We start from the raw sequence: 27812 nt of genomic DNA on the forward strand, positions 1-27812 counted from the left end.
CGGTACATAGGTAACGCGTAGCTAGCTCGTCGGTGATTTGAGTGTCGGTCTTACCCGAGATATTGAGTTTGTGCATTAGTCTGTCTATCTTGAATTGTTGAGAATCTTTCGACGGTTTGTCACCTATTCGGTTTTTCAACAGGTTCTATTTGGCCCCGTTTCGCATTTGACCATCAACCGAGGTACACACTTCGTCCCATTGCTGACGCTCTAGGTTACGGCAATGTTCTTCGATTTGATGATTAAGCTTAGCTATCTTTTTACGAAGGTTGCGATTCAGCGTTTGTGTGGGCCATTTTGTGTAGAGTGATTCCTTAGCATCGAGTAGGTGAGCTGGCAGGCTATCCATGCACTTGACCTCCAGTTCGGTTTCAACGACTTTGTTCGAATGTGAAACGACCTTTTTTACTTGTGCAAGGAGTTCTGATAGGGTTTTGTAGTGAGTGTCGTCGCGCTTCTTGAGCTCTCGAAAGCGATCCGAGTTTGTTATGCGAAACTGCCACAGTTTTGGTGTAGAAACGTTTACGATCTTTTTTAAGTTGTAATGGCCACTTCCCAGGTTATCACTCAGGTTAGTCCACGTGGGTTGTCCCGCGTGCCTAACTAGAGTGAGGTCCGGGGTGCTATCACGCGTAACTGAGTTACCTACCAGTGTAGTGGAAGTGGAATTGGTTAAGAGCGTGAGCATATGTGTATGCATTTGTGCTTCCAGGGTATTGCCCTTACGGGAAGAGCCGGGGTACCCAAAGTCGGGGTGCGTGGCATTAAAGTCTCCAGCGATTATCAACATATGGTCTCCTGCAATTTTTCTCGCTCGCTGAAAGAGGCCCTGAAATGCAGTTCGTTTGTTTTGGGGTGTACTATATATGTTGAGAATAAAGACTGACTGTTTAAGCATTGAGTTTAAAATTACCTCTATCATAATGTGTTCGTATTTGAGATCGGGGCGGACCTCTTGGAGAACATATGCGTACTTTTTAGAGATGAGCGTCGCTATTCCCCGCGTCCCCGCTCAATGGTCCACATTGGTGTGATAGGTAGGCAAAATGTGCTCGGTGGTCAGTGTTTCTTTTCATAGAATTACGGCAGGCCGATTGGCACTAGAATGAATGAATTGTTGCAAGACCGCCTTCTGCTTGAGAAAGTTAAAGCAATTCGACTGCCAAATTACAAGATTGCTTGTGTTAGCCATGATTACTTCATAGGGGTTGTCGCACGAACCGCCGCGTGCTGTTCTTCCAGTATTTGTAACCACGCGTGAAGTTCGGTGAGCTGGAGGGTGTGTTGGGTCATATCAGCAACGCCGTCTATTGCAATGTCTGCGTGTATGCGAGTAAGTGCCTCCATGAAATTAGGCACAGTAATGCGCTCTTCCGGGGGTTCTCGTCCACGCGACGCTTCACATCGCAATTAGCGTTCAACGAGTTAGTGGAAGCGTGTTCAACGACCGGAGCGACGGGCGTCAGCGTCTCGACAGCGCGTTCACTCGCCTGCTGCATGTTTCTAATGAGTGCTTTGAATTCTTTGTTTTCTTTTCTCAGCAACGCTAGCTCGCGTTTGAGCTCACGAATCTCATCGTTTTCATGCTGTGGCGAGTTACCCTACCACGCATAACCGCGAGTCTCACTTTTATCAGTAACTATCGGCCCAAGTAGGCGTTGCAGTCAGGTTCTTGGTGGTGGTAGGCTGGTGCTTCGTCGGTGGAGTCGGGGCTGGTTGCTTGGGTGTCAGCTATTTTATGGCCGAATCGCCTTAGGTCTGTTGGTTGTTGTTATGCCGGCGTCTGCAACGGCGTCGACGTCGAACGACGTAAGGGACTTGGGCATGTGCAGGCAATTCGGCATGTGCCAAATTGGGCATGTGCATGATTTGGGCATGTGCGGTCGCCCGTAATGTGGGCCTGGCCGCACAACGCGCACTTGGGTGTCCCACACTCATGGTCAGTTCCGGTGGGTTTGATACGGCCGTGATCACAGACTTTCTCAGATGGGGTAGTGCAGACGTCTTGTCAATGCCCAACGCGGCCGCAGTTGCGACAGATGTCGATCTGTCGCTTGTAGAGCGTGCAACGCAGCAGGAGCATACCGCAGCGCACATAGTTAGAGTCTCTAGGTCCATAGAAGAGAATGATGATAGTGGTTGTTTCCTTGATTCGTCGTACCGCCATTAACGTGGGGTTATGTGATGAGATGAACAGGCGTTGTAGCTCAAAGTCTGGAAGGTCAGCGTCGACCCTTCGAAATACGCCTCGGCTGGTGGGGCGAGATGCCGTTACGTAAGCGGATAATAGATCTTCTTGCTCCATTATAACAATTCCTCATACTAATGCGTACGCTTCGGTTGTTTTTATATTTGCCGTGTTGATCAAAAAGATATTCTGTGTGTCGTTAGTGCAAACGATATCTTCCTCTGCCGCCGTTGCGGGAGTGGAGCAGCGAGTATTACAGCTTGCAAGAACTTAGGCTTGTTGCACCTACGTACAACCAGGCCACCTCCGGGGCGGACGATGACACGGTGGTGATCCTTCGGGAGTGGGGGGAGTCGGCTGGCGGCTGCAACCTTCGTCACAGCTCCGGTTCACACGGCGCCAATGCGGCCGCTGGCTGGCTTGCCGGTGGTAGTAGTTCAAGACTTTGCTCGGCGTCGGATTGCGTCAATTCAGCAAGGTGCGCTGGCTTCTTCTTCAGTGATCGTTTCTCCGTCCACCATAGCTTCGGGCATGATGACGGCGAAGGGGCGAGACGCGCCGGCGCAGGGGTCCATAGTCGTGTTGAGCCTACTCGAGGCTTAGCGAGTGATGGCAAAATGTTGGTTGGAAAGAGAGAGAAGTGGGATGGCCAGGGCCAAAAGTGGTATCTGGGTGTTCCTCTAAACTTAGCGAAAACGTTGGTGAAAAATTAGGAAAGATTGCACTCAGCAGACCAGCAAGAGGTATAGCAGAAGGCGGAGCCGATGCGTAGACGTCCGCTCGTCTTAACGCCCCCTTGTTGTCTCGACAGTGACTAAAGTCGCCCTTCGAAGATACATGGTTAGGCTCATTGTTTCAAGCAGTGCACCAATGTGCCGTTGAAGGTGATTGGAAACCTAATTGCAAGCTGGGCTTAGAGGGCTTATGAGACTCTAGTCAATGTCTAAAATCTATAATTTATTCTTTCCCCTGGCTGAAATGCCCGTCAACATAGCTAAAAACTGTGATCCAGGAATTCCTAGTTTCAGAACTACCAGTCGGTTCGCACTTGTCGTTCATCACATTTTTCTATATGACTCAAACACTCGGCAACTGTGTGCCGGTTCCTTCCAGATACAAGTTATAACGTTCTTCGAAGCTAGCTTTCCCTGATATAAAAAGTACTCGGAGAGCTCAGGCGATTGAATGGCGTACACCAGCTCAATGTTTCGAGAATTTAAACAATTGGTTAGTGTTAATAATGACTTTGGCCTCACAACGCTACCCAAAGAGTAATATCAGAGGGCGCGCAGCTACCTAGACATAACCGCATGCATTGCAATCTGAAGGCAATGGTTTTATAGTTTCATAAAAAGCATAAGAGTGAGATAATGTATGTCTTACCTAGGTTTTGTGAATGGGCTTTTATAACGTCCAATGGCACCTTAAGTTTGCATAGCTCAGGGTTTAAAGTGCGGTTCACGCATAGCGTCCCCGAGCCGTTCACAACTAAAGACATAAAAAAGAAGAATATTCACAAGAAAAGTTTGCATTTGTACAGCCCTAAAGACTTTTATTAACGGTGTTGAAAAAAAAACTAATCAACTTTTGACCTACTTTGTTTACGTGGATAAGGCAAAACAAAATTATGCGCTGGTTCTTCACCAGGAACAGCTATCTACAACACCTCTTGAAATCTCTGTCACCTTCAATTTCAAAATAGTGGGCTGTGGAAAAACTGTGAAATGTAGAACACGAGATTCTATAGTCTATAGATGCTTGTGAAATGTATTTAGAAAACGTTTCAACCATTGTCTTAGGAATCTGCACAAGAGGAAAGTGAAATGCATTTTCACAAAAGCAGTGCTTGTTGTGTAGTGATAAATGAGAACTTGGAAAGTCTCTTGGTGTTAGGGAGCTAATGTATGACTTGACGCGGATACGCCATTGTTAACGCATAGTGTCATATCTGAATTGTGACGAATATGCTCGTGATAATGATTAAGCCGCTGTGGCAGCTTCGCATGTCACCGCATACGTGGGCACCACGCACCGTTCCTGTCATACAAATTTGGCATAAAACAAGACATAATAAACACTGGTACTCAATAAACGCGTCTTTATGGTGTCATCAATTAGAAGCGAAGCGCGCGTGGTGTGTGTTCTTGAGTACAAGGAAAACCTGAGCCGGAGATCGTGCATACACTACCACTCTGTGACTCAGCAACAAGGTAAGTAGATGTTCTTAGCTTGAGCCCCAAACGCACACAGACTTTCCACATCCAACTGGCTTCTCTCTCGCTCCACCTAGGCGCGACAATTGCCTTTAAACATCACTGCCTTATTGCAGAGCTTACTGCAGCAGTTTTGCTGATTGGTGTTCTTGCTCTTGCTCCCAAAGTAGTCGGCGGCACAGCACTGTTGGCGCAATTGGAAGCCACAATACTCTAACAACGAGCCATCACGCGCTAACGCGAAGCGACAGGCGATAACATAACGTCGTCGGTGACTCCCCAATGCGTAGTCTGTGTTCTTCGCTCTGATTGAAACGCTTTATTCAATGCATCCAAAATCGCCTTTCGGCGCGCAATCTCGGATGCAATTCTTTAACTGTGTAACCGAAGAGTCAATCTCTATCAGCGCTAGGAAGTGTCCTGTCTCATTATACCTTTTTACCCCTGACAGACATCTGCGAAATTCCACTCAAACAGCGAAGAGCACTGCGTGAGAGCGCATGTGCATGTGATATAAGACGCATTTTAAAGTTCTACGTATCTGCATCGTCAGAAATCGGTTTGTAGAGCATCGGGCGCTTGCTGTCACGGGCTGGAGAGCCAGAGGCTTGATTCCCGACAGGAGAAGTTTTTAAACGCGAAGCATTTCTTAGCGGACTTCGGCGACTTTGAGCGTATCTATCTATCTATCCAGCCGCCTACAACTTTTAACTCTCCTGACTGCTTCAATAATGATATCGATACCAAACTTGGTATGGCATAACATATGTCTGTATGAAGAACATATTTGACTAGTCATAACATGAAAATCATAATATGTATGTCACGAATGTCATGAATTACATTTCCTTGTCCTGCCACTCTAGCGGTGGTTTCGTTTACATAGCATGTTGCAAAAGTGTTGTGGTATGACATGATTGCTAGACAAACGCAAGCGACAGACACTAAAATAAAAAATGGCAGCATATTCACGGGTGAATGATGGAGAGTGGAGCGAAGCATCCGTCCGTCCATTCGTTCATGCTTCTGTCCGACCATGCGTCCGTCTCTGTGACCATCCATGCATCCATCCGCCCGTCCGTGCATGCGTCTGTTCGTGCGTCCGCACGTCCATTCATGCGTCCATCCCTGCATTCGTTCATGCATCCGCCTCTGCGTCCGTACATGCGCCCATCCGTCCGCGCAGCCATCTGTTCGTCCGTCAATGCATCTGTCTGTGCGTCCGTTCGCCCATCTAATCAACACTCCAAGTTCTACCATTTCGCATCTTTCCATCATAAATTCCGCACATACAAGCACCGCCATCCAGCGGATATTCCAAGGACTAAACGAGAGGCGGCACACGCAAACTTTCTCACGGCTTGCGCTTTGTGTCTACTTCCCACCTTTAACCACCTCGAGTTCATGGTATATACTAGTTCACTGTAATCATGCTATTGCTGCCCATCGCTCGCGAAACCTTTCTAAAACATAGGAGGTTACGCCCAGCGATTACAACGTAGCAACCCTTTCTTGTCAGACAGTGCTCAATGTACGTGCCCATGGCTGCTAATGGGGATGGAGAGGCAGGAGAATTCGGCTTTTAGTTAACGCGCACGCTGCGAATTTTTTATTGTTCAGCAACCCACAGGAGAAATCTCCCAATGGCACCACCTTGCAGATCAAGCGTAATACATGTTACGCACTACTACGAGGGACGAACGGGTGCCGCCTTAAAGAGCTTCGCCCCTCAAATCATGATATGCGTGTCCAGTGAGAACATGAATACACGCCGCAGTGAACGCACCAATACGTTTAGACGTGACACGGTGCGCGTGCTCCCCGGTGTTCGTTTGGGCGCGTCACGCCGGTGTTGCCACGCCAGGCGCTGGGCCTGCCATAAACTCGCCGGCGCGCGGCGCGTTGCGTTGCTTTGACTCATGCACGTTTCAGTGCGCCCGGCGTCCCTCCGTCCCGAAAAGAGGGAGACGCAGTGTTGTCTGGGTAACGCATCGGCGCGAAATGCAGCATGTCGTGTTTCATACTGGTTGCCGTCTGGCTGCGCCGACGGACGAAGTTCGTGCCGGTCGCACCTGGCGTCGGACTATAGGGTGCTCGTGTTTTGCTAACGCAGCGTCGCTGTGCCCAGTATGCGCGCCTCAATGCTAGATTGGAGTATATTGGGCACTTTATGATGCACTCGTGGCTGTTTCGCAAGCTCCCCATATACCAAATTTGGTGTTGCGTGACGTGAATAGGTGACGAAGGTGCACGACACATCCAAACATAATAATCATGACACGGAAGTGATGTACGGCATCATTTACTTCCACTGCGTAACGTCCTGCTGACTTTAAAGAGACATATAAACCTTTCTTATTTGTGCTTCGCATATCATCGATTCCCGCTGTATATGGGATCTGCCCATTTTTTTTTCTTTCTGATTTGAAGGTGTTAACTTTATCTACGACGTACGCATGCTTAAATTACGTCACTAAGGTCTTGGTAGACCCTACACAAAATATTTTAAGATGAAAGTGCTTTTGGCGGGTTCCACAATGGCTCCGCTGACGTACATATGTTACAGGAGTCACGTTGAAAATACATACTTTAGATTGCAAAAAAAATCACAAGGCAAGCATCTGTTGACAGATACCAAACCAGCAACCTCTCGCTTCTCAGCACACTGCGCTAACCACTACGCCACAGAGCGTACGTGAGTAAGTCAGTCAGTAAATCATTTTCACTCATGGATTGTTCTGAGCAGCCGGTGCCTCTAAGGGTGCGGGTTGGCTGCAAGCCACACTCACGTTAGGACAGGAAGGGGATGTCCCTCCTCCAAACTGCGGGTGCTCTGGGCAGCCCGAGTTCGGACCTCACGGTCCTAGCTAGTGGTTGCAGTCTTCCAGGTATCCTATATACTGAGATACTCTATGCAGCGCCGTGCATTGCCAGAGCATGTGGAATAACGTGCATCGTCTCTCGTCGCAATGAGGGCAGTGAGGCCTAATACTCTCAATAAACTTATTGTCAACCAAGGGCGATGGGTTATTACTGGTTTGCAGCATTTGTATATTCTTGACTGGGCTCTCGAGAGTGGGGCTACGGGAATCTAGGCATGAATAAGTGATAGCGCTGTAGAATAAACCATGCCAGTTAAGGGTTAAAGAATATATTTGCGGCACAGACTAATTACTGCCTTAGTGTTCCTGGTGAACGCACCAGTTGTTCTTCGTCTTCTTTTTTGTGTGTCCATGCACAGGCTCGCGGCTTTGCACACTAAAGAAATAATCAACATTCTCCACCTCTGTAAAGGCGCATAGTGCAAGCCTTCTAAAACAGTGAAAGCTCAATTGGGTAAAGATGCTGGACAGCTCTTCGTATGACAGATTTGTTAGCTAGCTTCACTGAACAGGCTCTGACGATCCCATTCTGTTATTGGTGTAGCTCTATGATTTTTCCAGTACTCCAAAGCTGCTGCGCTGTTTTATCTTCAAAGACGAGCACTAGTTCCCCTTCTTTAAGATGGTTCGAATTTTGAGCTTGGATACTAGCAAAGTGTCTAGTTGACCGTGCGCGATGCATCCATTTTCTTGTATGTGAGGCTTTCGAGCTTGAAAGGTTGACTTCTTGTTGGTTGTAAGGAATAATAGTGACTATTTCACCAGTCAAAAAAATGAGCTGGTGTCAGTACTTCAATTTATTCTGTCGACGATGATGAGTATGTGAGGGGCCTCGAATTTACCGCGGCTTCTACCTCGTATACCAATGTGGTCAGCTCTTCAGACGTGAGCCTTTGCTGGCCAAGAATCATCCGTACAGTAGACTTCACTGTGTTGAACATTCTTTCCCAGGAGCCTCCCCACCACGCTGCCTTCTCTGATATGAACTTCCATTCGAGCCTTCTTTGGTAGCAGTATTCTTGAAATTTGCCGTTGATTAACATAGTTGATAAGGATGCGATTTGCTTCGAAGTCTTCTTGAAGGTTTGTGCATTGTTGGTAAATATAACACCCGACAATCGACGGCGGCAGGTGATCCTACGAAAAGTCAGCATGAAACTGTCAGCTCATACATTCGGTATCAACTCTAAGATTATAGCTTTTGTGACCGCGCACGTGAACAGAGCTATGTAACTGTTTGTAACAAAATTCGTTTTTCACGTACAGCAGACGAGAAAAATCCATTCTCACAGTTTGAAAAGGATCGGAACGAGACACTCTTTCTTGTGGTAACGGGGCCACAGAGGCGCTCACCGGTTTGGCTCTGTACTTCGCACATAGGTTCCATCCCCCAATAACTTTCTTCGTGAACTGTCGGCCTCGGGGTATCCAGAAGTTTTTTCTAATTTCAGTTAGCGTGTATTGTACACCTCCATGAAGAATGCGTCATTGACAGTTACGGACGAGAAGCTTAGTGAAGTCATGATGCGTAGGCAAAAGAACAAGATGTTTCAAATTTTCAGTTTCTAGTGCTAGTTGTAGCCTGCCTCTTATACGCAGTCACCTTTCCGCATGCAGAAAAGGATGGAGTGTCTTGACACTGCAACGTGCATTTAACAATTGCCCCTTGTCGAGCTCGTTAATCTCTTGCAAGTATATTTCTGATTGCGTCACCCTAATCCAATCGTCTTAAGCCTTATTCATGGCCTTGTCTGATATGCTCGACAATTTCTCCCAACGGCGCGAGTTCCTACAACTCTCGATGAATATAAAGACCAAAACTATGATTCGCAGGACTCGTGTAAGACTAAAGTATCTTCCCAGGTCCTATATTGGAAAAAACGTCTTCACACTTAGAACTTGCACGACGCTCGATTCGCAAAAGTCTGTTTCTCCACCTGGCGCATTCAGTGTGTTCTTCGGTCATGCTTCTTCCTCCGCTTTTAACCATGATGGACCCTGCCACAATTGTTGGTTGTGGCTCAGTGATTGCAACGATCTGCCCCGTGTAAGAGAATCTGTGGGTTTATCATTCCCAGGACAATGTTACCATCAATTTTTGTCAAAGCTACGTTGAATTTCTGACACCCTGTTGCCTACAAACTGTTGCCATTGCGATGTCGCTCCTCGGTTCAATGTAGGGTGACGGTATAATTGGTCCAGCTCACGTTTGTATTCTGTTGAAATGACTTGAAGGTCCTAATAAGGAACGTGGCCAGTCTAATTGCAAGCACCGCACCAAGGAGTTCGAGTCTGGGTAGCTTAACTGTCTGTAAAAGTGCGACTCTTGATTTAGCCATGAGAAGGGTCGTTGTGACGTCTTTTTTCAGTCCAACATATCTCAAATAAGCGCAGGCTTCATAAGCTTTATGACTGGCATCACAAAATAGGTGTAGTTGTGCAGTTTTATCTCCTGTCAAAGCATCCACCCAACGGTTGATGGCCGTCTCATGAATGTGTGGTAATTCCGAGCACCAGTTACTCCATTGTATATCAAGACCTTCTGGTAGCTCATCATCTCAATCAACTTTCCTTTTCAACAGATCTTGAAAAAGTATCTTAGCTTGAAATCATGAAAGGTTCTATCACCCCCATAGGCTTGAATATCCTTGATATCGTCTGTAACACAGACCTCATGCACGGCTTTTTTTCTGTCTGCAAGTATCCAAGCGCTGACTTAAAAGCAACTGTCATAACATCTGTGGACTGGTTCCATATAAGGCCTAGCACTTTGACGGAGCCCGAAGAAATGTCAGGTTCTTCGGTCTCCGAAAACAGCTGACGTAGAGCCATCGAGTTTGACACCTATTTCTGTAGGCTTATATCTGCAGACTTCATCAAGAAGTTAGCTTCTCTGTTGATTTGTTGCGCTTCTCTCTCCGTTCTAGCTTAGATAAGAAGATCGTCTACGTAGAAATATTGAGCTACTCTCTTGGCTGTAGACTGCAGTTTGCCCTTTACAGACATCAGGTGTTGTCGCAAAATGGCATTTAAAAGAAATGGACTCGCTGTGGTCCCGAAGGGAACTCTGGTCAACCTCTATTTTTCTATTTAAAGTTTTGAATTCTCTGTTGTTGGAATGTCTTTAGACCAGAGAAGCCGCAGAGCGTCTCGGTCTTCTTTTCTGATGCCGATATGTAGAAAGTTTTTTTTTTATATTGGCCGTTAAAACGATTGGACTCGCCCTGAACCGTATGAGAAGAGCCACCATGTCAGTCAGCAGATTGGGACCTTTTTCTAAGCAGCCATTCAGTGAAGAATAATCAGGCTGATGTGCTGACACGTTGAAGACCACACGTGCTCTTGTAGTCATAGATTCACTTCGAACGACGGCATGATGCGGCATATAATAAATCCTAGATGATACCTTGTAACTTTCGTCAGGTTCGGTGGACGCCCATTTAGCGTGTCCCATCTTGATATAATTGGTTATAGTCGATGCATAGTCCACTGCGAAATCTCGATTTAGCTTCATTTTCTTTCCGAGTGAAAACAATCTCTTTAATGCTTCCACTCGATTACTGTCAAGTTTTGTGCTTTCGTCTTTTCATGGGAGACTGACCTCATAGCGACCATCTACGAATGAGAGTCTTCTCTGAAACTCCTCCTGGACTGATGCATTGCGTTTGGCTACGCTGTCATCGTCTGGTAGGCTTACAACGCTCTCAAGTTCCTAGAACTTTCATAGAACCTTGTCAGTCATTTCACTCGAAGTGTTCACACGTAGTACGCTGACTGGGCTGGCTAAGTTGGCCGATGTACTGAAAAAGAGCGGTCCTTCGAACATCCATCCAAAGGTAGAACCAAGGGAGATCAAGTCGCTGTTAACAGAGTAACGCAGAGTCTCTGCAGTCATAAACTTCCACAAGTTATCCGCTCCAAGTAAGAAACTTACTACAGGTACAGCGGCCATTCCAGGTGAAAATAGCCTGTGAGCGATTGGGCACAGACTTTTTTCTATCTCCCTTATGAATTCATGGTTCACTGGTACCTGAAATACGTCGTTGCAAATGAATGGAAATTCGATAGCCTGGATGAAGTGCTCTAGATTGTCGTACTGACTACGCAGACGAAGTTCAACGACGCGGTGCAGCCTTGAAAGGGGCCCAGTCTGTCCAAAGTTGTTGAGACTCCGGCCAATTTCACCCAGCTCTTTCAAGCCGAGAGTCTTCGAAGCATCTTCACGCATAAATTTGTGTTGGCTGCCCCTGTCTGCTATGCCACGAATGTAGGTGCACTTGGTGTGCCCTATAAACCACAATGAAAATGTTTGCAGCAAAACTTTTGTGCCTATACTTGTGTTGGAACTCTTATGAAGGCTGTTCGTTGTGACGGTGCTTGGATTGCTTGTAAGTTCAGCATTCTTAGGCTTCCATGTCGGGTCACACATTGGAGAGAATTGTCTTCTTTTGCATTTTCCGCATTGTTTTTTTTTTCACGGCAGGTTTTTGCGTGGTCGCCTTCCATGGTGTAACGAAAACAGCGCTTTTCGGCCGTGAGCTTCTTCAGCTTTGACTCCCTGCTTATATTGCCAGTACACTTTCCAGTAATGTGGTTCCATGAACTGCAAAAAATGCACACCTTGTAGTTTATCTTCAGGGACGCGCATAGAGCTGCTGCTCGCGGTGGCTGAAACGAGGGAGCATTTTTCACGCAATGTCGGACGTATCTGTTTTCTATATTTTCTTTGCTTCTAATTTGCTCACGACGTTCTACGTCTTCTTGAAGATACTTGAGTAGATCTTGCAAGTCATCGTCTGCGCAAATGCCCCGGCTGCTTTCACGTGCCTCGTTACAAGATGATGTACTCCTGGGCATATACCGGTGGTATTCAACAACGATGTTTGTCGGCAAAGCTCTGAGTGATAAGTCGGTCATCATAGTCGCGTAAGTATATAGAAGAACTAACGTTGAGACCTTTCAGTCCACGTATGAGACACTGAACGAAATTGTGCAAGGTCCTTAAACCCAGGACGTCTTTGGAGCGTGTGATGTTTGGTAGTTCTCGTAAGCGTCGCAGGTGCTCCGGAACTCTGAGGCGCTAGTCCCGAAAACGGCTTTTGAGGATCATCTTAACACTCTTCAGTCGCTTTAAGGCCTTCAATCGCGGTTGCCACTATACCATTCAGTGGGTTTCTTAAGTAATAAAACTTCTCTCCCTTCGTGAGCCCTTCACTCTGGTGAACCGATGCCTTAAATTGTTCCCAGAATCCAGGCCACTTACAACTTTCTCCAGAGAATGCTTGCAGCTGAAGCGCTGGTAGCCTTATAGATCGTTGGGCACGCGTCTCATCCCGCTGCGGAAGAATAGGCGTTGCTATCGGGGACACGGAGATGAACGGAGACCAATTAAGTTGCAGATCGCCTGTCTAGCCTTAATTTCTCCGAGCGTTCCTCTGAGAGGACCTTGATACCTCACGACCGCTTCCAATTGCACAGGGAATTCATCATCGTTGACGTACTCTTCTATAACCTCATAAAACTTGTCTAATTCTGCATTGTTCGCTTCCAGTCGTTCGACAAGGGACGCTATGGAACCGATGTTGTCGCTTTCTAAAACGCTCCTAGCTTCGTTGATGAGGTGCGTATTCATTTGTCGACGCGACGTGCGCTTTTCTTTTAGGCGGCTCATTGTTTCTCTCACGTGATTTTTGTTGCTCACCTTCTAGAACTGGCGTTCACTTGCGTTGGTGGGCTGTTAGGAACCACAGTCCCTGCCTGGCTTTCTGTTGCACAGGTAAACGTGTCGTCTTATCTTTCACCAGCAGCGTTCGGCAAAGTCCTCCGCTTGCTTTCCGAAAGGTTGTCTTCCAGTAGGAGGCTCCTGGCGAGAACTCCCGTCGGGTATTTGGCACCACTTGTAGAATAAACCACGCCAGTTAAGGGTTAAAGAATATTATGAAGTCTTGGTTTGGATTACCTTTTATTAGGCCCGAGGAACCGGCAGCCGACAGCTACGATGAATGAGCCAAGATGATGATGCTATGCGACAACGATGGGGATGCATGAGCCACACATGATAATGATGATAATGTACCGGTGAAGAGGATGCGTATACTAAATGCCCACATCAATTCCCCCCACGTGAAAGCGGCCAGCCTGGCCGCGGCAAGTCAAGGGGACAAAGAACGTCGCATGAAGGGCTTCATACGGGAGATATGGACGACCTCTGTAGTTCGATAACGGCGATCTGCTGGGGCTACAAGTGGCGTCACGCGATAATTCACTGGTGAAGTCTCTTCAAGAACTGTGTACGGCCCAATAAACCGAGGCTGAAGTTTGTCGCACAAACCAGGTGTGCGAACAGGCGTCAAAAGCAGCACTTCGTCTCCAGGTTGGAAGGATACATCACGATGCGATTCATCATAAACTAGCTTTCTGTCTTCCTGGCGGGCTTCAGTGTTTATACGAGCTCGTTGGCGGCACTGTGCGAGTCGTGAAACGTATTCCTCTGAAGAGGATGGAGACGAATTCGCTTGGCAGGTAAAGAAGGAGACGTCCAGGAAAGAAGTAGGGGAGCGTCCATAAACTAGGTAAAATGGCGAGTAGCCGGTTGTTCGCTGAATGGCCGTATTGTAGGCGAAAGTGACGAATGGTAGAACAACGTCCCAGTTTTTGTGGTCTGGTTGAATATAGGTGGCGATCATGTCGGCAAGAGTGCGGTGGAATCGCTCAGCGAGGCCGTTAGTCTGGGGATGATAACTAGAGGCAATCTTGTGAGTTGTGCCGGAGGCCTGAAGAAGTTCGTTCACTAGTTGTGAAAGAAAGGCCCTTCCACGGTCACTGAGCAACACACGTGGAGCACCATGACGTAGTATAATGGCTCGGAGAATGAAATCGGCAATCTCAGAAGCTGAACCTGTTGTAACGGATGCCGTCTCGGCGTAGCGCGTCAAATGGTCGATGGCTGTTACTATCCACCGGTTTCCAGCAGCACTGACTGGGAGGGGGCCATAAAGATCGACGCCTACAACTTCGAATGGTGTGGCTGGGCATGGAAGAGGCTGTAGTTTACCGGCGGGAGCAGATGTTGGTAGTTTTCTACATTGGCAGGTAGTGCAGGACCCGACGTACCGAGCTACGCTAGTGGTAATGCCTGGCCAATAAAACCGACTTCGAATGCGATCGTAGGTTTTATGGTAACCAAGGTGACCAGCAGTCGGATGGTCATGAAGTGCCCTGAGGACTTCGGACCGAAGCGATCGGGGTAGAACGGGAACCCAGCGCTGACCGTCAGGATGGTAAATTTTGCGGTACAGCACCGAGTTGTCCAGCTTAAATTGCGAGAGTTGGCGACGGAGCCTTGCATTAGGTGGACGGGAACTGCCAGTGAGGTAGTGTGTAATACGTCGACAGTATGGGTCAGCCAACTGTCGAGAAGGAAAATCGTGCGGGTCGTCCGAAGGCAGCTGGTCCATAGAGGCGAGAGAGGAAACCGCCGTAGACGTGGACTCCGAGGGCGTGTTGTGCAAATTGACGGCGGAAACCCCGAGTGGAGTCGCTGGTAGTGGGCAGCGAGAAAGAGCGTCGGCGTCACTATGCTTCCTGCCACACTTGTACACGATCTCAAAATCATATTCTTGGAGGCGTAGAATCCAGCGTCCGAGGCGTCCCGACAAGTTCTTGAGTGTCGAAAGCCAACATAAAGCATGGTGATCGGTCACAATGGTGAAATGGCGGCCATGCAGGTATGGACGAAATTTCTGTACTGACCAAACGATGGCGAGGCACTCCTGCTCGGTGATCGTGTAGTTCCTCTCGGCTGCGGAGAGGACGCGGCTGGCGTATGCAACGACTCGCTCTCGCGAAGAGTTGTCGCGTTGCAGGAGCACGGCTCCTAAACCGCGGCCGCTAGCGTCTGTGTGCAGGAAGGTCGGTGCATCATCGTGAAAATGAGCAAGTACAGGGTCGGTCGTGAGGGCACTCTTCAACCTGTCGAAAGCTGATTCACATTCCTGAGACCACTGAAAGGACATACCGGAAGCAAGTAGCTTATGAAGTGGTGCGGCTATGGAGGCAAAGTTTTGTATGAATCGCCGAAAGTAAGAGGCGAGACCAAGGAAACTTCGCAAATCTTTTGGTTTGTCAGGGCGAGGGAAGCGGAGCACTGCCGCAGTTTTATCAGGGTCTGGGCGAATGCCGTCCTTGCTCACAATATGACCGAGTACCTTGATAGATCTGCTGGCGAAATGGCACTTTTTGGTGTTAATTTGAAGACCAGCGCCCGCAAGACAAGTCAGGACCTCGTCCAAGCGTTGCAGATGTTGAGAAAACGTCGATGAAAAGACAACAATGTCATCGAGGTAACATAGGCAAGTCTTCCATTTCAGGCCACGCAGCACGGTGTCAATCATGCGCTCAAAAGTTGCGGGCGCATTGCATAGACCGAACGGCATAACATTGAATTCGTATAGGCCGTCCGGGGTTGCAAACGCCGTTTTTTCTTTATCATCTTCGTGCATGGGGATTTGCCAATAGCCTGAACGCAAGTCGAGGCTCGAAAAGTATTCAGCACCCTGTAAGGAATCTAGGGCGTCATCGATGCGTGGCATGGGGTATACGTCCTTTCTAGTGATCTTATTGAGTGCTCGGTAATCGACGCAAAATCGTACGGAACCGTCTTTTTTACGTACCAGAACGATGGGCGACGACCAAGGACTGGTTGAGGGTCGGATTATCTCCCGTTGGAGCATATCGTCTACGTTTTCTTCAATAACTTTTCGTTCAGCTAGAGAGACGCGGTACGGATGGCGGTGCACAATGGATGTTCCGTCGGTCTGAATACGATGTGCTGTAGCAGATGTCTGGCCCAGGGTGGATGACTGAACGTCAAAGGAGTTTGCATGCTTTTCCAACAAATCAAGCAGCTGCTGCTTCTGTGAGTCATTCAAGTCTTTGTTGATGGCTGCTGTAAAGGCCGAGGAAGCAGCATGATCTGCAGGATGGCCTTTAGAGGAGACAGGGGTAAGAGGCACAACGCAAACAGGCTGCAGATTGGCAACGCAGGCGACAGTAGTGCCCCGTGGTAGTAAAATTTTATCTTGTGTGGTGTTGGTAGCAGCGAGGACAGTTGATTCATTGTTGAAGCGAGCCACCCCTGATGCCAGAACCATGCCTTTATTAAGGCAATACGGTGACGGAGTGACCAAAATGTCACCAGAGTCGACGTCGTTGGACAAAACTGTCACTAATTGATGTTCGTTTGGCGGTAACTCGATGTCTACTGCAGCGATGAGCCGAAGTGGCCTGTAGGTTTCGTCGTTGAGCAAGTGGTCCGTGTCAGTAAGATGGACGACACGTTGTGCACAGCAAATAGCCGCAGAGGCAGAGGAAAGAAAGTCCCAGCCTAAAATGAGTTCATGGGAGCACGGGGATAGCACAGCAAATTCTATATGATGAAGAATTTCGTCGATTAGTACACGGGCAGTACAAAGAGCGGAAGGGCGAATCATTGTTCCCTGGGCTGTAGCCAGTGTCGGTCCATCATAAGGCGTCGTGACTTTTCGAAGACGGGCACACAAATCAGCACGAATAACAGAAAACGCAGCCCCAGTGTCCACCAAAGCATCAACGTCCACTCCCTCAACTGTGACCGCAATCATATTGTAGGGGCGCGCAGGAGGAATTGGAGTCTTGTGTTGGAATGCAGTTTGTCCTCCAAAAACTGTATCGCTTAGTTTTCCGGACGCCGATCAGAAGTAAGGGTAGCGGGCTGAAGAGGGGAAGAAGAGCGACGGTAAGGCGACGGTGAACGGCGTCGGGTTGATCGGTGACTACTGCGCAGTTCACCCGATGCTGGCGGAGATGGAGATCGACGCGGCGGTGACGAATAACGGCGACCCTGGTACAAGGCTCCTGCGGTATAGTCCCGTTCGCGTATGTCGTACCCTCGGCGCTCGTCTTGCTGGCGCTTGCGGCAAAAGCGTGCAATGTGACCACGATAGCCGCAATAATAGCACGTAGGCCGAGTCGATCGATGATGAGGGTAGTAGCTTGCGCTAACTGAAAAATGAACAGGACAAAAAGAAAAATGAACAGGACAGAGCTAATTGAAATTTAGCGGGAAAAGATGTGAAGGAGATGAGGACTCCCCTCCCCCCAAGTAGAATCGGGAAAAATGAAAAAAATTCAGGTGTTTGTTGAAAAAGTTCGTCTTGCTGCTAATATGTTTGGCCGAGTTTAATCTCGAGCGATGAGCATCTTAATGAGGGTGTCTTGGAGTTGTTGCTTTTTTTGTTTCTTGTGCGGACAATAGTGACAGGGCGATGATGGCTACCTCGCAGCTGGCGTGCATGAAATAATTTCACTTCCAACAGCATCGGGTATCTTGTCATCACGAATACTGGCCAAGCATCTACAATAAATGCGACTGGAGGGACACCACCAGCCACCGTTGCGATGTCACAGACATAGATAAGTGAAGTAACGAGTGCTTGTAGCCCACCATATTAGGTGGAAAGGAGAAGTGGGTTGAAAACCATTTTATCATGACAAAGCACACACTGGTTATGTAAATGAAGATGACTTTAATGTACAGCTGTTCGGCAAGGTGATGTGCTTGCATGATGCACTTCACCGCGAATTCCCTGAATTTTTTTCTTTAGTAACGTATACTGTACTTACATTAGGCTTTACGACAAAAGCAATTAAAGCTCAATTTGATCGCGATCGTATTAAGGTATTCCCTAACTCGGGAGAGTGCAAGGCTCATAGTAATAAAACTACCTGCTCCGAATTGAAAACATTTCCAGCTTGTTGGCGTTTATGTCTCGGGGCATCTATTGCCGGCTTATTTTTATACCACCAGTTCTTATATTATTTAATAAATTATTTTGTCGAGTACGATTGAGTGTCCGAATACTTTGCCCCGGCATTGCACGCGATGGTCCTGCAAGGAAATTCCATACTGCTGTTGCAGTGCAGTTGTATGCGTGAAAAAATAACGTTCTTCTTAAGCTCCTGGTATAGTAAAATTGTTGGGCGCAGTGAATAAACAAACGAATGATCAATGAATAAACATGCAAAACGTAGCTTACAATGGCCACAACGCAATTCTGATACAGTCGATCCAGTTATAAGCCTAGAGTGTTAAATACTGATTATAACCTAACGCTAAACTTTGTGCAATAGAAAAACAATGATCTTTTACAATATACTCGACGTCTTTTTCACTGTTTTCAAGTATAATCGCTGTGTGGCACATGGCTTCTGCGGAGTATTGCATAATCCATCATTTTTTAATTAATATTTTATTGTGGCCTCACACTAATCCTGCAATAGTGGGTGAGGCGATTCTTGACTCGATCGACTATCGACTCGATGTAAATCGAGAACCTACGTGTAAAAGGCCGAGCGTGCTTCTTCAGTCAATATACCAGTAGTTTAGGAGTTTCAAAACTCTCGGGTAACAAAGGCGTTAAGTATTATATCATGCCACCCACCACTACTTGGTACCAATGGCTCTAAACACCACAATTTCCAGTATTTGATTGGGTGCAGCGTCTTATCATTGTGCAGCATGGTATAGTTGCCAATTCAATATCTATTTTTTAGATTTGCGTTGGTGCCGAGGCCCACTGAGCTGTCCATTTTCCAGAGTCCCGGGTGGTGTTCATACAGTTATCTACCGAGCTCGTGAAGCAATAAAACGTACTCTTTCAAAGATCCAAACAACAACTAACAGGTCTCTACAGAAATCCGCGAAATGAGTGCGAAAACTTCTCGACAGAAATATTATAATATCTGAGTTTTTATCTTAGAATAACGAAATAAACATGTGCGATGCCGTAACGAAACACGACAAAAACTTTGAGCTTCGGATATTCTTCGACCTGCCCTGTTTATAGGAATATTCAAGTTCATAGTTGAAATTATGCTGATTCAGCATAAGTTATGATAAAATGTGGTCTTTTACGTCCCATAATACGATATAATTATGAGGCATGCCATAGTGGAGGGCTGCAGAAAAATTTAACTATCTGGCAATTTTTAACGTGCACTGAGATCGCGCAGTGTCATCGCGCAGTATACGGCATGTAGCGTTTCACCTTACTCAAATTGCAACCAGCAAAGCTGTGGTTCAATGCGCCACCTTTGCGTCAGTAGCAAAGAACCACAACCGGAGAACCATCATGAGTGGACGAGACATCATGCTTCAATTAGAAGGCCCAATTACGAGACTTGGAACCAATTTGAACAGCACAGAAAAACAATTGAAGCGCAAAATCCTGTGCCCTCTGCTCCAGTGGTTTCGGATTTTCTGGAGCCTTTTCAAATATCAGCACCACATCTGAGACTATAGTCAGCTGCAACTTAAGGATAAATACACGCTCCACACGCAGCATTGCAGCACGCCTGTGACTCATCTGTGAAAAAGAACAATGATGGTGATTTCTGTTCTAACCATAAACGCATTTTTGAGGGTAGTGCAAATAATGCATATTGTAAATTAAAATTTCGTCGTTCCTTGCTAAATTGTTACGTTTCGCAGAGCAACCAAGTCAGAAGTTTTGGTGAAATTCGCCGAGAAGTGAAATAATTCAACCGAAAAGTAGCGAAATTATCACGAGTTTGTACGGGCAAGGGATATGACTGAAACTCGCGAGATCTCCCTGACGTCACGTAAATGGCAGACTTCACTTTGGTGAACTATATAAGAGAATTCTGTCTGGGTGGGACGGCAACTTCTGTGGGCTGAGCTTACATTTATTCTTAGGTTGTAGCCGTATATATTCATTGCTGAGACGCGCTCAGACTTCGTGTCTGACTCAGCACCTTTCATACAGTGGCTTGTCTGAGGACAGAGTGGCTGAGCGCAGAATAAGAAGCAGCAGAGCAAGGCCACCTTTTGTGTCCCTTCACGCTCCTTCAAATAGAGCGCGGAGTTCTCTCGCTGCATAATTAGCATTTTACTGCAAGTCATACGATGAGAAACGTTATCGAACGCACCCATCGAGCAACGCATATGGTCTGCTTGTTTGATGTCTGCTTCCACCACCTTCATCGACCCCGCTTGCACGCACTAGGCCGTGGGAACAACAAGGCATGCTGGAGTGTCATTTAGACGTCAATGCGGGTGCATCCACGTCATTTAGCGCCACCACTGTCAAAAACCAGTAGAACGGACGCAGGATATCACATATCAATATACATCATCATCATCACCATCATCATTTTCATGATCAGCCTGTCTACGCCCACTGGGGGACAAAGGCCTCTCCCACGTTCCGACAGTCGACTCGATCCTAAGCTTGCTGCAACCATTTACACCCACAAACATCCTGCTTTTATATGCCCATATAACTTTCTTTCTCCCCTTCACTCGCTTGCATTCTTTTTGAATCCAGTCTTTGAGCCTCCACGACCAGTGGTTATCTCACATGAGAAAGACTTGTTTGTCGTGTTAGTTAACATCAATGAGGTACTTATGAGCGCAAATAAAAAAACAGACTCTAGAAAAGATGTAGGATAGAGCAGGAAGGTCGGTGCTAACCTTTTTAGCGCCTGCCCTGTCGCTCCTTTCCGCATGTTTTCAAGAATTTGTCGTTTTGATGCCAAGCAGCTATTTGACTAGCCTGTATAACGCTGTGCTTCCGTGCATCAACACTGCGCATGCTCACGTTTCGTGCCGCGTGCTCACGTCTCGTGCTGGCCCAGGAAGACACCCCAATAATTTCTCTCCCCTTCCCCTTTTTTACATTGCCAAACTGACACAGGCAGCCTATTTTAGTGAAAAACCAACTGCTCGCGCTGAAAAACCACTCACTGGCCACCACGCATATGTAGATACTAGATCGCGCGTTCAAAATTCAGTCAAGGGCGTCTTAATCGGCTATCGCTTTATAAGCGCCAGCGTCAACGTTGTCGCCAGTGTAAGCGTAAGCGCCCGCTGCTTCGCACCTTCAAATGGTTCTCTTTAGTGGGAGATGGTTGAAGTTTTTTTTACGTTTTCGCGCTGTTATGTACCCTATCGGTTATCTTGCCTTCTTGTTACATGCCCTGCCCATGATTATTTCTTCTTGATTTGAACTAAGATGTCTTTAACACCCCTTTGTTCCTTGAAACACTCTAATTTCTTATTGCTGAATAGGGTTACACCTATAATTTCCTTTTGTTCCACTGGTATGTAGGTTTTTGTTCCGCTGGTATGTATCAGGAAGAGGCAGCTGTTATCTACCTTCATCTTGAGAGATAATGCCGATCTACTATTATTGATTTGGGAATGCTTGCTGAATGTGCTCCACACCAATCCTATTCTTCTAGTTGCCTGAATCTTGTGGTTTGGCGCCACTATTTATTAATGTACATTTAGCGCTCAACTACCACTGTGATGGCACATTTCAGTTTCGTTTTATAAGGGGCCTATGACGCAAGAATAGTCCACGTATTTTATTACCGTTGCTAAGCGAACATTAACCTTCAGCACATCGACTAATAGAAAACCTGCACTTTTTTGTAGCTACCTCAATCGAGATTACTTGAAGAGGCTTGATTTTAGCTTCTTGTAAGTGGGTAAAACATTGCTAGGAAGCTCACCTGGACAAAAGGACTCCAAGACCGTTCCTTGAGAAGCTGTAATGACAAACAGCATAATAAATACTGCGATCATGAATTAGCTGGTCATATTTTATCATTCGTGTTTGCCTGAGACACAAGGCTGTAATCTTGTGTAGGAAAATAGAAAGACTATTAGGCGAGTGAAAACACATGGCGTATATTTATGGTTTAGAAACTGCAGAGTAAAAATTGTTAAGTGAAAGCAAATCACTTGGTTAGCGACTAACCCTTTTAGCACTGAGATCACGATTCACAGCCTAGGAATTGCGTGTTCGATGCTCCTCTATTGAAGCTACGATGCAAGACAGTCCTGCGTCTGTTTTAATTTTCTAGGTTGTTTTTTTTTTGTGCTCTATCCCCGGGAGTGTCACCCAACATCACTCGTAGCGGTGGTGGCTAGCCTGGCATAATCACTTCTAATGTTTCTCTGAGTATTAAACGCGACACGTAATGCTCTTTATTTCACTGCTGATCAGTAAACCGACGTAGGATGAGTGAGGAAGTAATAACTATGTCCATCGAAGGGGTGAAGATTGCGCCCTTTTGAATACTGCTGCAGACCGTCAATAGACTGTCTAAAACTCTTTTTCAAACAGTCTATGGCTTCACTAGAAAAATTTCATATCACACTTTGTCGACAGAAACTGCAGAGTTTTTTGGTAATGCTATGAAATAAAATTATGACGAATCCTTTCAGCGGATACCTGCTCACTGTGGCATAAAGGGGAACAAAGAGGCTGCGGCTAGAACCGAGTGAGTTTTCAGCTGAGGAGGTCGCTAGTTTTTTGCACTCCCGTCCTTTTCTTCATAGTATCTCCACGCACTTTTGCGCGCAGGCATTTTAAGGGCTACAGATTTCACAACATAGAAGCCACCGCATGAAGGCAAACCAAGAAAGCCGCTCAGGCAACCTCGGCATCACCATCGGTGCCCACACAGCAACAGCAGGAACCACGGAAGTCTGCGCGCTCCAAATACAAACCCCGGCCTCAGGGAAACAGCTGTTGTGACACTGCTACCATCATCCAGATTCCGAGCGAATGTAATGATAAAACCGTATCTCTCATCTCTCCTGCCACGGCCGTGGTTTCCTGCAAGAAACACCCACGTCGTCATTGTTACTAGAATGAACACCATCTCCTCTCCCCTTCTAGTCCCAATAGCCGACGAGCAAATGGCTCCCTCCCCAAGTGCTTGCGTGCCTCCAAGTGTCACTCCGCACTCTAACCAAAGCCACCAAAACCTGCAAGTCATTGGAGGTTTAATTTCTAGCGACCGGGCGGCCACTATCATTTATCGATCAGTCAGAAAAAAGGCCAACTTCCTGGCTGTGTTTACCTCGCTGACAGCCTCGAGGCGGTTAAAATCGCTCGGCACGTTTTGTCATGTGAAACTACCATCGCACGTCCAGTGTTACCTCGATGAAAGCCAATCTTCACTTACCCACTCTCTCACTGCGGCGTAAAATATCTCGCCTTTGCCTGTTCCATAAGATCTTTCATTGTATTCCGTCTTTTAGCAACACTCTTTTCCAGCCCCCATCGTACGTTTCCTCACGCAACGATCATCAGTTTAAAGTGGGCGTTCCTAGCGCCCGCACGAATTTATATTTTAAATCATTCATCCCAAAAACTGCAAATGAGTGGAACCACCTTCCCGCCCCTATCGCTGCTATCACTGACCTCACTTTGTTTAAAAACGCCCTCTCTAACCATTTCGCGTAAATTCGCCACTTAAGTGACGCTGTGTTTTCTCTTGTTAGTTTTTTTGTGTGCGCGTGTCATTCAAAGACGCAACCATGTTGAAAATTGTTGTTACAACCACCCTGCCTCTTCTTCAAATCACGCAGTCTTTCTTTTCTTTTATGGTTTTCAGACCGCCATTGTGCGCATATAATTTTGATTTGCTGTATTTCCTGATTTTCTGTACGATGTATACCTGCTCCTCTCTGGAATGCTTCGGCCTTGAGAGTAAATAAATGAAATGAAATGAAATACCCTTATCGAAACGGCTAGGAGAGCTAAAAGTTGTAGGCGGCTAGATAGATAGATAAATCCGCTCAATGTCGCCGAGGTTTCGCTAAGAAATGCTTTGCATCTAGAACTGTCCTTAGGGTACTGTCAAATACGAGCTCAGCTGGGAAGCAGGACGCGTCTGTACACCAGGCAACCGCGTAAACCAGTTTGAACAGGTTAACATATACCGGCTGTTTTCGACGGGGGCATAGGGCTTACGAGGTCAATGCGCAATGACTAAACCGAGAGTCAGGAGGCATGAAGGTGCCATGCGGGCTGACCGTCTTGCACTGGACTTTTGTTAGCTGGATCTTGAGGCTCGTGTCCAGCGCTGGACGTCGATGTGTATTCGAGGCAATAGATATCACCCTGTGATGAGGTGCTGAGTTGCGCGTATACCAGGGTGCGACAAGAAATGCAAAGCTTCGAAATCTATGCGGCGAAACGGTGCTTGAACGTAAGGGCGTAGACAACCTGTAGATATATAGAAAACGAGAGAAATCTCAAAGACTGGAAGTTGCACATCTTCGAGCTTGAGGAAGTTCTCTTGAACTCGATATCGCAACACCTGAATTTCTCTGTCGTCCTGTTCTGCAGTAGCCATGGCTTCAAATCAACTGGTGGGCGCTGATCCATAGTTGCGCTGATTTCTACTCTGAGAAAGTATGTCAGCAACGGGGCTGTCTTTGCCACTGCATGATGTGCCGAATGTCACTCGCGAACTCCGATATGCAGGCAGTCTGGCGGATCTCACGTTGGGTGTGAGCAGAGTTGGTAGCGGTCGATTGACGCGTAAGCGGCTTGTGGTCGGTGAGCATATTGAACTGCCTACCTTCTAGGAAGTTTCGAAAGTGCTTCACAGCCAAATAGGCTACGATCAGTTCACGACTGAATGTGGTTTAACGATGCTCGGTCTGTGAGTTTCCGTGAGAAGAAACCGACCGGCTGCCAAACTCCGTCGACCAACTGTTGCAAGACTGCTCCTATGGTGACTTTCGAAGCGTCTACTGTGAGTGACGTCATGGCGCCGCTTTTTAGATGCGCGAGGGGCGTTGCGTTACCCAGAGTTTCCTTGATGAAACTGAAAGCTGTCTCTGAACTGCCCATCCAGAAGATTGAAGCATTGGGCTTTGTTTGACCGGATAGAAGTGCATAGAGTGGTTGCGTGATGGTGGTGCAATGAGGAATAAACCACCGGTAATAGTTGGCAAGCCCGAGGAATTCACGTAGTTACTTCGTAGTTGTTGGTCAGGGAAAATACACTATAGCCTCGATACGCGCGGCTGGTGGAGAGATACCATGAGAATCCATGCGATGGCCAAAGAAGTCTAGTGAGGAAACGCCGAACTCACTCCTTGGTCCATTGACGACTAGTCCATATTTGCGGAGTCGTGTTAAAACCGGACGCAGGTAAAGTTCGTGATATTCTGCAGTTGTGCTGAAAAAAAATGTCGTTGATGTACGCGAAGCAGCAGGTCACACGACGAAGCACCTGGTGCATGAACCACTGAAAGGTTTTCGCGGCGTTTCGTAGGCCGAAAGGCGTACGCATGTACTCAAACATGTCAAAAGCTGTTATTACGGCAGTATTCGGTCCGTCGGGGGGCTCGGCAGGTATTTGGTGATGTGCCTTTACTAAGTAGACTTTGCTGAATACAGTGGAACACCGCAATGTCGTGAAGTCTCGGATATGTGGTATCGAATAGCAGTCCGGTACCGCCACTTTGTCTAGGGCGCTGTAGTCACCACATGGTTTCCTGTCACCTGAGGGCTTGGGAACTATGTGTAGAGGTGACGATCGGGCACCGGAAGAGGGGCTGACGTATCCGAGTTCAAGCATGTGCTCGAATTCTCGGCGTGCACTCTTGTAGCGATCAGGAGTGAGACGATGAGCACGTGCCAACACCGGCGCTCCTACTTTCACTATGCGATGAGTGAAATTGTGGTATATCGTGTATTCAAGAGATGGAGCACAAAAGAGGTCGAAAAGTTCTTCCAGAAGCGTATCCCATGGAGGGGAGACTTTGGCATGATCTTGCACGAGAAGCAAGGGTGGCAAACTTGATGTCACGCCTTAAACTGTGAAGAGGGTCTCAGAATGCACGCGACCGCTCTGTTGTAGGTCCACTACAAGCTTCAATTGTGAAAGGACATCCATACCGATGATGGGTACACGCATGTCGGCGATTAAGAAGATCCACCGAAACATGCGTCTCAGGCCGATGCCAAGTGTAACAGGTCCGTAGGTCCGCATGTTCCAACCATGACCATGGTGACAGATGGTGAGGTCTGGCGTCGTCGGTGGTCCTCCAACGTAGGAGGAGTAACACAGACTCCAGCACCTGTATCGATGAGGTAGCGGACTTTGGTGAAATGGTTCATGACGTGGAATAAGCGGCTGTAAGTCGGGCCTGCAAAACTGGCCACAGTCACTGCATGGCCCGTGTGTTCCTGCAAACTAGCATGGCTGTTTGCAATGATGGGCTCGATCTCCGTATCGGTGGTGGTACCAGCAGATGCTGAGAGGCTGACTTGGCGACCTTTTGCGGTTTTGGCGCGGATGTCGTGACGCGTTACGATGATGGTCTATCTTGAGCATGCTCAGTTCATTGGCCAACTGATCTACCTTGCAGTTGAACTCCTCGTTAGTTTGAAGAAGGTGGTCCAAGTGGTCATCACGGACCGGCAAAGAGGGGGTAGATTCACGTGGTCTCTCGATTGCAAATATGGACAAAGCACCGATATTTATATTCTTGTCGGCCAGCCACGCGAGTGAGTCGAGGGTTCCTCAAGACGATAACTTCAAAATCATCTGCACCTGCTGTGGCAGTCGCTGTATAAAGAGTTTGCGTAGGAAGGATGTGTCAAATGCAGCAGAGTGGTCCTCAATCACGTCTCGCATGCGACGCACAAACTCCATGGGTGTTTGGTCACCGAGTTCTTCAGAGGTCCGCAGCTGCTGCTGCCCACTTTGATTAGACTCAGTTGTCCGGCGTATGAGCTTCTCTTTACGGGTGTCGTAGGAGTTGTCAGGAGGTGGAGCACGCATAATGTCTCTGACGATGGCGATGACAGCAGGTGGTAAAGCGCCGACGACATGGTCGTACCTCACTGCTTCCAACTTTAATTGGTATCGTAGGAAGAGTGGCTCGACGCTTAGAAAGCAGTGTTCAGAGTCCGCCTGCCAAAACTCCAGGAGCCTGAGAGTAGCGACGACACGGTCAGGTACCTTGAGATTTAACATTGTGTCGCTGTTGAGTGGTTTGTCTATGGTCAGCCGAAGTGAACGGGGCTGAAGGCCATCAACGTGTTCACCGAAGAGTCTGAGCTAACGAATAGTACAGGAAGAGAGCGGCCGAAGAAGAGCAGTGGCCATGGCATGCAGCCAGCAAGAATCAGAGTTGCCAGTGACGCTCGGTGCATTGACATAATAACAAGTAGATGCACGTTGCCACTCGAAGTTCCGGTCACCACTTGTAGGAAGACGTTAAGCATTTGGTTTTCCGCATTTTTTTTTCATTTATCCCTGCTCTGGAATGCACGTCCATAGACGCTGTTGTTCTTGCTGGCGTCTTCTTCCTTCGCCTTGCCCGAACACGTGGAGCAGCTGCGGCACAACTTCTTCGTCTTCTCCGAGACACTGACAGCTTGCTAAAGACCTATGAAATGGCACCGTTCAATCCCTTCGAGGACCTAGTCGACAACAGTTCCTCACCAGTGCCACTTATGCCCCTTGTTTGCAGAGGCAACTGCTTCACCCTCACCTTTGTGGAACCACGATCTCCACTTACATCCTGCTGTATAGGCAAAGGCACCCTGTTCACTAACGCCAGCCTCGACCCCTATCATTTCCCGTTGCGGCCGCTTCGGTCACGCAACTGCCACTTGCTCACGATACGAACGATGCCTGCGCTGGAGC

At 47.5% G+C, this 27812-nt stretch overlaps 2 protein-coding genes across 2 annotated transcripts in view; both read right to left on the reverse strand.

Annotated features, from left to right (window-relative positions):
• Positions 1-25733, reverse strand: part of LOC119185560 (japanin-like-RA1) — a 109990-nt gene extending 84257 nt beyond the window's left edge. Inside the window, exons 1-3 of the mRNA XM_075870029.1 lie at positions 25658-25733; positions 21858-21893; positions 3572-3676 (exon numbers count right to left, since the gene is read on the reverse strand). Of these exons, the coding sequence (XP_075726144.1) occupies positions 3572-3676; positions 21858-21893; positions 25658-25733 (217 nt within the window). The remainder of the gene's footprint in view (positions 1-3571; positions 3677-21857; positions 21894-25657) is intronic.
• A 948-nt stretch (positions 25734-26681) lies between these two features.
• Positions 26682-27137, reverse strand: LOC142767788 (uncharacterized). The gene has a single exon (XM_075870030.1). It carries the CDS (start codon positions 27135-27137, stop codon positions 26682-26684), a length of 456 nt encoding a protein of 151 aa, XP_075726145.1.
• Positions 27138-27812: the final 675 nt, after the last annotated feature.

The sequence above is a fragment of the Rhipicephalus microplus genome, chromosome 7 (assembly GCF_043290135.1).
Source record: "Rhipicephalus microplus isolate Deutch F79 chromosome 7, USDA_Rmic, whole genome shotgun sequence".
Classification (NCBI taxonomy): Eukaryota; Metazoa; Arthropoda; class Arachnida; order Ixodida; family Ixodidae; genus Rhipicephalus; species Rhipicephalus microplus.